Genomic DNA, 11,520 nt, shown 5'->3' on the forward strand with positions numbered 1-11,520 from the left:
AAAAACAGTCTTGTAATTTATTGTAAAATACTGTTATTACGCAGTATAAAATACGCGGGGGAAGGGGGGGGGGTTGCTCTGGAATGCTTGTGTAAAGCACAACAATAAGTATTAGCATTATACAATAAATAACAGCATTACTACTTCCTGTGAGGCTGTTACATTTTCATTAGAGTGCAAACAGGCAGAACACTGATTCAAGATGACTGACAACTACTTTTCAGTGTCACATAATAATTTGGATATAGAGTTCAAAAATGTCTATATATAAAATGGTAAGTGCTACGGTTAGAGAAATTTGTGATTGTTCTTCTTTGTGTTTTTTCTTTCTGTATAATTCTTTTTTGTTTTTTCCCATTTTTTTTTCCTTTTACTTTTTCCTTTTTTTTTTTTTTTATACTGTACTTTGCTGCATTAACTGAACATAAGCTATAAAATACTCTGATGTGGATACTTATGTTATTAGGTTGTCTTCAAATAGACAGGCAAAGGCCATCAAACAGATAGGTGAAACTGTATCAAGGAGGCTAATAGGGCTAATATGGAAGGGGGCTAACAAGGCACAGCTCAGACCTATCAGCAAATTTAAAACTTTGAAAAGGCACATAGGAAAACAAAGAGGTATACATTCAGACTCAGTGAGGAAACAAACTGTGAACATGTGCAAACAATAACTAGGTAACAAGGTGATTCGACAAGCACATCAAACTGGGCTCTGATTGGCCAGGATACAGAAGTGTACAGACAGAGGCCTGACATTATATGCCCCCCGCAGTGCAGCTCCTGGAGCGTGTCCCCCGCTCCCGAAACTGGAGGCTCAATAAAGACCAACATCCCTGAAGACAACCCAGGAGTAACATGTGCTGGGTCAGGAGATGGTCCGTGGAGATCAGGAAATCCAGGAGGCAATTCAGGAACATCAGGCACAAGACTAGAGGTGAGGACAGGAACTGGAGCTTCAGAAGCTGCAGCTTCTGCTACAGGTGTAGGGACATGGGGAACAACAGGCTAAGGAGCTGATGCAGAACCCAGTGCTGAAGGAACAGGAACAGGAACTGGAACTGGAACTGGAACTGAAGCCTCCGTGGTGACTGGGACTGGATCGGCAGCCTCAGATGCCGCTGCTGGTTCGGGGACTGGAGCCTCTGCAGTGATGGGAGTAGGGCCTTGGGCTTCAGAGGCAACAGGAACCGAGACTGGAGCCGCGGTCAGACCCAGAGTCACATAACCGGGTTCAGCTACTGAGTCTAAAATGAGGTCAAATCCATATAGCTCAAGTGAATGGCTTTGTGTGTTTTATCTCCAGCTCTCACATGGCATGTCATTATCTTCCTCAACCATTAAATAAAACAATGATAAGCCTTCCACTATAAATAAACACTCTGGCCATAGACTACTGGCTTTGCATACTTTTCTATTGTCCAAAGCATGTTCAGTGCCAGTTAAAATGATTTTAGTGTTGTAATGGTGTTACTATACCTGTGGTCATGTTTGGCTGCAGCAGTGAGTAAACATCATTCTCTTCTTACAGGGGAGAAAGTTAAGGTTATATATCATTACAAATTCACTTCTTTAAAAAATAATTAAGGAACATATACTGGGGATTCTTACACATTATGCCTGCAAATGCTTGTAAACTGGATAAGTGTGGTTATGAGGAGAAGTGGTTGTACCTTTGTTCCAGAATTGCATGTTTTTCAACTCAATATTAGAGTATATCGCATCATTCTCAGCATCATCTAACACAAAACACAGCTGGTTAATTACTGTCAACAGCGATGTTTAATGATTTGTGATTTGTAATGTTACTGTGATCTGCATGGATGATGTGTATGTTGCTAGTGAAATTTACCTCTGCTGCCTTCACATGGAGTCACGATAGTTTCATGGCTGTGAGGAGTTCCTGTGAAAGGGAAAAGGACATTATGATTAAGATGTTCAAACTGTAAGAATCACTGTAAAATTGTGGCATTGTACTGACCAGACTGAAGTGGCATACTTCCTGACTCAATGTCCACTTCATCTTCTGTCTGGCTCTGATCCTGGTTTGAGGTCTGACTGGAACTGTTCTTTTTTTTGCCTCTAGAGGGAGACAAATCATTGACATAGAATTAAAGTCTTTGTACAGTATGTACGATACAATGGCAGTATTTATGGAAATTCAAAATTACTCACAAGAGATTTTTGTAAAAGCAACAACCTGTGATGATACAGAAAGAATAGATAAATCTTACATTACAGTACGTACGATAAATTTTAGAGTATATTTCATATGCAGCGAATTCTACTTAAAATGACACTTTCATTCATTTTAACAGTGAATAGACACAGTTCTTGCATGAAATTGGTGTAAAAGATATATTGAGTTAATAGATTGATATGATCATTACGTCAGTGGAGCTTCATGCATATATTTATATTTTGATTGTGATGTCAACATTTAAAATTTTACCGTCTGATTTTGTGGACCAGTAAAGCAGGATCATTAGAATGATGATCACAAAGACAACACCCAGTCCCACCACCACTCCTACTGTTACAGCAGAGGATCCATCACCTGACACTGAGTCTATTCACACACACACACACACACACACACACACACACACACTCTCATTAGTAATACATTCACATTACCACAGTATTACACTGAAGTAACTAAGAGGCCAAAATGACTTTTGTCTCACTTTTGACAGTGATCCAGCTCTTTGGTGACTCTCCTCTCTCTGGGTGTTTACACCAATAGAGACCTTCATCTGACTTTGAGACAGTAGGGATGATCATCTCTCCTGTAGTCTGATTCTGGAGGACTAATCCATCTTTATAGAAATCAGCTCTGAGGTCTGAGGGGTCATTTCGATATCTACAGCGCAGAGTCAAAGTATCTCCCTCAGTAACAGGATGGACAGGACTCTCCAGGATCACATCACCATCTACACAACAGAACACAGTTACATAAACAGTAAACATTAATAACACAGAGATATAATTTTAACCCATATTTAATACTGTACCTTCTTTGCTATTATGGTTGTATGAGAGGCTAATCACCTGTAATAGTTCATTCTCCATCTGTTTGGAGGAAGCATGGTTGTACTTCTGTTATCTTAAAATCCAGCCATTTTCTGCCTCATTGTTTGTTATTCATCATCAAGACTATGCATTTAGAGCAAAATCAAACAATGGCACCAAAGTTTTTAAATGACATGAGGTTTTAATAACTCACATGTCACTGTAATGTTGAAAGGATTACTGTTCCCTCCAGAGTCAAACTGACACCAGTACACTCCACTGTCTGATGACTGGAGGGAGCTGATGCTACATGTAGATCCTGTTACTGATCCCCAGTCTGATGAACAGTCTGACACCTCTCCATTATCTGTGTATCGTCTCACTGTCCATCCAGTAGAGTTACTCTGTACCTCACAGCTCAGTGAGAGAGAATCAGATGTAAAGTGTTGAGTTGTGTTGGGACTGATGATCAGAGAGGCTGGAGGAGACAGAGCTGAGTGACAAAGAGACAGAGATAAATCTCAGATCTACTTAGTTGTTCAGGAGCAACTCTAGAGAAATTTGAAGACATGGGGAAACGACACTTTTACAAAGAGGAGGAAACAACATACAACAAAGCAAAATCTTTCAGTAATACAAAACTGAAACACAAAGTATGATTTGTACCAACACAGAATCATAAATATCTAGTAATGACTCACCAGAGACCCACAGTGGCTGTGTTGTGCTGTGCTGTGAGTAATAGACTCGGTTTCCTCTCTGTGCTCTGCACACATAAACTCCTGTGTGTTTAAGAGCAGCAGGGCTGAGAGTGTAGGAGCCTCCAGCTCCTCTGCTGCTGTCTGAGAGGAGTTCTACAGAATTGTGTTCAGCCCATGGTAACCCAACTCTATAAGGAATAGCTCTGTACCAGAGGAAAGTCCAGCCTGTAGAGGAGTCTTTAACCTCACAGCTCAGAGTCACTGAGTCTCCTTCAGTCAGACACATCTCTGGAAAGACACTTACAACTACCTGGGCTCTTCCTGTTAGACAACAGATTTTTATCCATACGCAAAATGGGTCCTGACAACAATCAACGTAACTTTTATGTGTTGTGTTAATGCACAGGTTTCTTTAAACTCACACACTCACCTGATGACACAGTCAGTGTTACAGCATCACTCATCTCTGAGTTCTGTGAGTCTCCTCTGCGTTTCCCTCTACAGGTGTATTCACCACTGTGGGACTCATAAACAGTACTGATTGTGTATTCCTGATCTTTACTGACAGGACTGAGTGAAGAACTCTTCTTATACCAGCTGTATTCCCAGTCAGTGTCTCTCTCTCCCTGTATTTGACATCTAAGAGTGACAGTCTCTCCTCTGAATGTCTGTTTATCAGGCTGCAGGATCACGACAGGATTTGGAACCTCTGTAGAAATGCAATGGATCAGAACGATACAAACTAAAAGAAGCCTCTAGAAAACGAGAGGGGATCATGCTCGTTAAAATGAGCATCAAATCATCCATGAAAATAGCTAACATTACTCACAGCCCTATCAATGCAATATAGCATAACTTTCAGTTTTTATCAATAGTCACAGTAGCATAACTGAGTGTAAAAATTCACCTGTAACATTTACCCAGACTGCATCACTGTATTGTGTGTAGTAGACTGGGTTTCCTCTTCCAGCTCTGCACCAGTACTGTCCTCCATCAGAGTCTTTAACAGAACTGATTGTGTAGGAGTCTGTATCAGTCTGTGTCAGTGCTGAAGAATCCTGTGTGTGTGTGTACCAGTAAAACACCCATCCTGTGGACTGGTCCAGTTTACAGCTCAGAATAACTGTGTTTCCTCTCAGTACTGCTCCTTTAAGACTGGAGATGAGTTGAGGTTTTGGTTTTGATCCTGCAGGTGAACAATGAATATAATTCAGACTGTACACTGTAGATTTGTTTTTCTGTTTTTTTTTGTTTGTTTGTTTCTTTTGTTTGTTTTCTTTTTTTTCTTTTTTCTCACCATACTCTATTAAATGCCTTAGAGTGACTGTCTTCCCAGTCCTCACTTAGTACAGTCTGTGGAAAAATGTATCAGTAAAACCATGGATACAAGTCAGCCACATTTGGTCCTCTAAGCAGCAATTTGAAAAGACATTTTTTTTGTTGTAAATCTGAAGCCACCCTGTTAGCTAGGTCCAAGCCCAGTAATAGTCCTGACTTGTAACAGTCAAGAATCCTCCACCCTCATCAACTACAGAGACAGTGTGGGATGACTGATACTAGTACTTTCCGTACCATTGGCTCATAAGCTGATTAAGCAAATCACCACTATATTAACACACACACACACACACACAAAAACACATGCACACACACACACACACACACACACACACACACACACACACACACACACATTTTTTTTTAACCTTACACTTTGAATTTTACACCTACTAACTAATATAGCCTTCACATCCTGGTGATTCAGAAAGAATATTAATTTCACAAAACAAACTTATTGATAGGTCAGGAAAAATACTAGAGGTTGACGAGAGGTTCGAGAATCGGGCTTGTAACCCCAATGCCCCCTGGACAAAAGGAATACTGCCCACTGCTTCTGCATCTGGTGTGTGTGTGTGCTCTCTGGTGTGTAAGGATGGGTTAAATGCCGAGGATAAATTCACCGCTCACTGTTCACGGTGTGTGTGCAATCGTTCGGATGCTACTCTATTCTAAAAGTATTTTCCTCACCTTCAGTGCTGCCAGAGTAGATGAATGAACCCAGCACTAAAACACAGAGAGAAACTGATATCAGTGAACGCTTTGGCCCTTAATTACACCATGTCTCTAAGTGTACAGTCATCTCTGCCTGTCTGTGTTTACGTGTACTCAGCAAACATGCTGGGGTCTGAACACTGCATAAAGTTCCTCACAAGTGTAAATGACAGATTCTTGGTAAATAAATTAGGACATAACAGACTTTAAACTCTATGCATAGCAAAACTGATCTGAACTTAGTGAAAACATTTGTAGCATATGAGTTGTGACATACTGTGACATATCCATTACTAACCACAGACTGTGACATTGCTTGTAGTATGGATTATTATAGAGGTTGGCCAACCAAGAGTTAACAAGGTGATTAGCGATTAGCAGCAACACACACACACACACACACACACAAAACAACAACAACAACAACAACAACAACAACAACAACAACAATGACGACAACGGCAACAGAAGACTGTACACATCTCCACAGGGTCATTCAGATCACATGTGAAAACAACTTCTTACAAAACATATTTCTTGAATTCTAAACGGATGTCCATATTTACTGTGTTTTATGCTTAAATCATGGAGAGCTACATCTCAGTTACACAAGGGCACAACCCAGAGAGTTAACATCCTAATAAAAAGCAGTTAATAGAACCACTTCAATAATTGGCATGTGTCTTGAAAAGAATGTAGCCAAAGTGAATCCGTTTAGTTTAACACGTTAGGTCTCCCAACTGAATGTCTCCGTTCTCCATCAGTTGTCATGAAGTTCAAAGAGCAAAGATAACAGTAAGCCACGAAGCATTTACTTTCTCACTAAAAACTACTTCGCAAACACCCTGTCTGATTGCATAAAGAGAGAAAACTGACGAAGCAAAGAGAAAGATTCTTCCCGCTGTGGTAGCACCGAGACAGAGAATATGAAAGAGAAAGAGAGAAGATTACTTACAGAACAGAACGAGCGGTACATGTAGTGGATTGAGCTCCATGCCGTGTGTGTGTGTGTGAGAGACTGCACACACACACACACACAGACCCAAAACACCAAGGGAAAAAGTGCAAAAGTCTATGTAATGAACATTTCCTGTGTTCTGACATTTAGGTCACACCTCTGACGATGGAGTAGAGGCAGAGAAAGAAATGAAGAAAAGCAAGGTTATTTGGTGACTGAATGGGCTCTGACTGACTGAATGTTCTCCAGAGAAACGGTTTTAGATTCCTTGATTTTTGACAAACTTTAGTGAGATATGTCCTCAGACGCAAGAGGAGGAAAACAGAAAAAGATTTGGTTTTAACCTGTACTTTTTTCTTTTCTCCACTCTCTCTCTCTCTCTCTCTCTCTCTCTCTCTCTCTCTCTCTCTCTCTCTCTTTTTGTGATGCAGAAATGTGTTTCTTATGTTTTGTTTCTTTGAAAGAGGTGAATGCAGTAAAATAAAAAATATTTATATACTGTTGAACTATAATTGAACCAGAGTTTTTAAAGCTCATATAATCAATTTTGATGTATGTCTGAGTATCATATCATGGTTCTGCCCTCAGTTCATCTGTCCTTTGAACATGTGAAAATATTTGTATAATTCCATTTTTTGCTCTTTTCTGAGAACTTTAACTGACAACAGGACAGAGAGTGAATTAACACCTCCCCCAGCCAGTCTAAACTATGTGGCTTAATTTACACAAAACCAAACCACAAGGTACCTATCCCCTCTCTGCTCCCATGCTTCTGATAGGTGTGTGTGTGTGTGTGTGTGTGTGTGTGTGTGTGTGTGTGTGTGTGTGTGTGTGTGTGCGTGTACGTGTGTGCATTGCAGTCATCTTAACACTGTAGTCTCGAAGGCCAGTAAAACGTCTAAGACGATCAGAGAACACAAGTGAAGAGACTTAGATGATAATTTATAGACATTCACTGACTAGAATGAAAACAGCCTTGTGGAACATAAACACACACATAAAGCACACTACAGCTAAACGCCCACTTATTTGGAAATCTCCTCAGTCAAAAACAAAAAAAAACAAAAAAACAAAAAAAACAAAAAAAAAAAAACAACAAAAAAAAAAAGAAAAAAAAAAAGAAAAGAAAGAAAGAAAGAAAAAGAACGCTACCACAGAGCAGAAAAGGACATGTACCGGTGGTCACCCTTGTGGTTGGACTGATGGATGTGAAGAAGGTGGCTCTGTGAAGGCCAGGAGAAACAGTTTGTTAAAACAGATTAAAATGATTTGAATTTAAATGTGAGGAGAAGGAGACTGGTGTGTGTGTTCATGTTTATTAAAGCTGGTGTGTGGAGAGAAAGGTGTCTGTGAGAATGTGAAAGAAGAGGGAGGCAGGAGAGATGATGATGAGAAATGATGAAGACTTTGGTACAAACAGACAGATCACTGAATGGTCTCATGCCGTTATGAGGTTTAACACTGCAGTGTACGTAATGATCTAGTGGAATTTACTCAGACATTTCCTATTTAGACAGTGGATGCAGATTCTGTTCCTGATGTCTTTATATCAGATACTCGCAAAAGGTTATCTCAAGAAACTACACTATCACGTTATCTACTGTAATGATGGAAAATTGATCTGAAAACATCATCATGTACAGTCAGCGTATTAATGTAGACATTAATTTATTATGCCTCTTAAGAGAAAACAGCAACAACAAAAACAGCAACAGAAAATTGTAGTTCATTGAAAATAAATGCATGAAACAATATTTTTACTTGCACATGAAACAACCTAAACTTGAACATGAAAAACATATAATGCATAACTTTTAAATGAAAAAAATAAATATGATTTATATGTAGTCTTATGGAAAATGTCATAAGATGTTTGCCAGCCATTTTAACAATCATTACAGTGACAAATAAGAGCTTCAGTACATTTATCAGAAACAAAAACAGATGTTTCAGAATCCACAGAAGAAATGTGAAGTCCTCCATATTGTCTCCAAATTCATTTCACCCATCACAGTACAGGGACAGATAAGTCACTTCCTTTCTCTCTCTCTCTCTCTCTCTCTCTCTCTCTCTCTCTCTCTCTCTTTCTCTTTCTATGTATTTATGTACACACACACACACACACACACACATATATATATATATATATATATATATATATATATATATATATATATATATATATATATATATATACACTGATTGGCCAAAAAAAAAGTCGCCATTTGGATTTGGAGCTTCCGGAAGAAGTGTTATGATCTGGGGTTGCCTCAGTTAGTCAGGTCTAGGCTCAGCAATGTTATATGGCAATAAAATGAAGTCAGCTGAGTACCTGAATGTACTGAATGACCAGGTTAACCCATCAGTGGATTTTTCTTCCCTGATGGCACGGGGCATAGTGCAGGATGCCAAGATTCATCGGGCTAAAATAATGAAAGAGTGGTTCAGGGAGCATGAGGAACCATTTTTCACACATGAATTGGACCACCACAGATTCCTGACCTTAACCCCATTGAAAGTCTTTGGTATGTGCTGGAGAAGACTTTACAGAGTGGTTCAACTGTCCCGTCGTCAAAAACATCTCAGCCAAAAGTTAATGCAACTGGATGGAAATAAATGTTGTGACATCGCATAAAGTTGTATACACACACACACACACACACACACACACACACACACACATACACACACGCACACACACACACACGCACACACACACACACACACACACACAAAGAACTAAAGAACTATGTCCCGGTGACTGCATCCAGCCTTCTGTCCTCACCATTCTGAGCTGTAAAAAACACAAAGGAAAAATAGGAAAAAGAGAAAACAAAAAGGCTTTTTGTACACTTTTGTTTCCTTTCTTTAATTCCGCATCAACAATTCATCGATAAGGCGGCCTGGTTTTTTAACTCTTCATAAATTGCCCACTTTTAACTGAATGAACGACATGTATTATTTGACCCAGAGAGCCAGAGACAGAGAGACTGAGATGCTTTATTCAGCATGTAGCAAGTGTGGGATTATAAAGAGGAACTTCTGTAGTCCGACTGAGAGAGTTCTCACCTCCAGCCCTCCAGCATTTGACCCCAATCACAATGGTCACCAGCAGATATGGAGAAAGTACCAGTAGAGAACAGAGCAGTCTGGGGAGAGAGAGTGGGGCTTCTGGACCTGAAGAGAAAAAGTTCAGACAGACACAGGTAGAAACAAAGACACACATGTGTAAATACATAGAATCCAGCACTGGTAAATATCAATGGTTTAAAATGAAGTTTTCCACCTGTGACAGTGACTGTGACAGTGATCCAGTTCTTTGGTGACTCTCCTCTCTCTGGGTGTTTACACCAATAGAGACCTTCATCTGACTTTGAGACAGTAGGGATGGTCATCTCTCCTGTAGTCTGATTCTGAAGGACTAATCCATCTTTATAGAAATCAGCTCTGAGGTCTGAGGGGACATATCTATATGTACAGTACAGAGTCAACGTATCTCCCTCAGTAAGAGGATGGACAAGACTCTCCAGGATCACATCACCATCTATAGAACAGATGAGAGTTGAGCGCAGTTTTAAGTACGTAATAATACTAGGAGTATAAACAGTTTCAAAAATGTATAACTATATACACCTCATTAAAATATACCTTACTATGGATGTCTGACTACTTTTTAGTACTTCAGAAACATTTTGCAGAACAGAACACTGTTACATGAACAGTAAAGGATACAGTAACATTAATAACACAGAGATATCATTTTAACCCATATTTAATAGTGTATCCGCTTTTCTATTATGGTTCTGTGGGAGGCTAATCACTGTAACAGTTCATTCTCTTTCTGTTTAGAGGAACGATGCATCATCAGGACTGTAAATTTAGAGCAAAATCAAACAATAGAGCCTAAGTTTTTAAATGACATGAGGTTTTAATTACTCACATGTCACAGTTATGTTGAGAGGATTACTGTTCCCTCCAGAGTCAGACTGACACCAGTACACTCCACTGTCTGATGACTGGAGGGAGCTGATGCTACATGTAGATCCTGTTACTGATCCCCAGTCTGATGAACAGTCTGACACCTCTCCATTATCTGTGTATCGTCTCACTGTCCATCCAGTAGAGTTACTCTGTACCTCACAGCTCAGTGAGAGAGAATCAGATGTAAAGTGTTGAGATGTTTTGGGACGGATGACTAGAGAGGCTGGAGGAGACAGAGCTGAGATACAGAGAGACAGAGTTAAATCTCAGATCTATTTATTTGTTCAGGAGAAGCTCTAGAGAAGATAGAAGGCATGGGGAAAAGACACTTTTACGAAGGGGAAGAAACAACATATGGATGAAGCAAAATCTTTCAGTAATACAAAACTGAAACACAAAGCACATAAACATAAATATCTAGTATTGACTCACCAGTCACCCACTGTGGCTGTGTTGTGCGGTACTCTGAGTAATAGACTGGGTTTCCTCTCTGTGCTCTGCACACATAAACCCCCGTGTGTTTAAGAGCAGCAGGGCTGAGAGTGTAGGAGCCTCCAGCTCCTCTGCTGCTGTCTGAGAGGAGTTCTACAAAATTGTGTTCAGCCCATGGTAACCCAACTCTATAGGGAATGACTCTGTACCAGAGGAATGTCCAGCCTGTAGAGGAGTCTTTAACCTCACAGCTCAGAGTCACTGAGTCTCCTTCAGTCACCCACTTCACTGGAGAGGCACTCACAACTACCTGGGCTCTTCCTGTTAGGCAACAGATTTTTATCCATATGCAAAACAGGTCCTGACAAGATTTATGTGCTGTGT

General features: G+C 40.0%; 1 protein-coding gene across 1 annotated transcript in view; it reads right to left on the minus strand.

Annotated features, from left to right (window-relative positions):
• Window positions 1-1,008: 1,008 nt before the first annotated feature.
• LOC115816384 (Fc receptor-like protein 2) overlaps window positions 1,009-11,520 on the minus strand; it is a 12,006-nt gene continuing 1,494 nt past the window's right edge. The window contains exons 3-11 of the mRNA XM_030779340.1: window positions 4,621-4,899; window positions 4,138-4,422; window positions 3,227-3,505; window positions 2,688-2,933; window positions 2,176-2,200; window positions 2,000-2,082; window positions 1,853-1,903; window positions 1,674-1,739; window positions 1,009-1,247 (exon numbers count right to left, since the gene is read on the minus strand). Coding sequence (XP_030635200.1) covers window positions 1,009-1,247; window positions 1,674-1,739; window positions 1,853-1,903; window positions 2,000-2,082; window positions 2,176-2,200; window positions 2,688-2,933; window positions 3,227-3,505; window positions 4,138-4,422; window positions 4,621-4,899 — 1,553 coding nt within the window. The remainder of the gene's footprint in view (window positions 1,248-1,673; window positions 1,740-1,852; window positions 1,904-1,999; window positions 2,083-2,175; window positions 2,201-2,687; window positions 2,934-3,226; window positions 3,506-4,137; window positions 4,423-4,620; window positions 4,900-11,520) is intronic.

This window comes from Chanos chanos, chromosome 7 (genome assembly GCF_902362185.1).
Source record: "Chanos chanos chromosome 7, fChaCha1.1, whole genome shotgun sequence".
Classification (NCBI taxonomy): domain Eukaryota; kingdom Metazoa; phylum Chordata; class Actinopteri; order Gonorynchiformes; family Chanidae; genus Chanos; species Chanos chanos.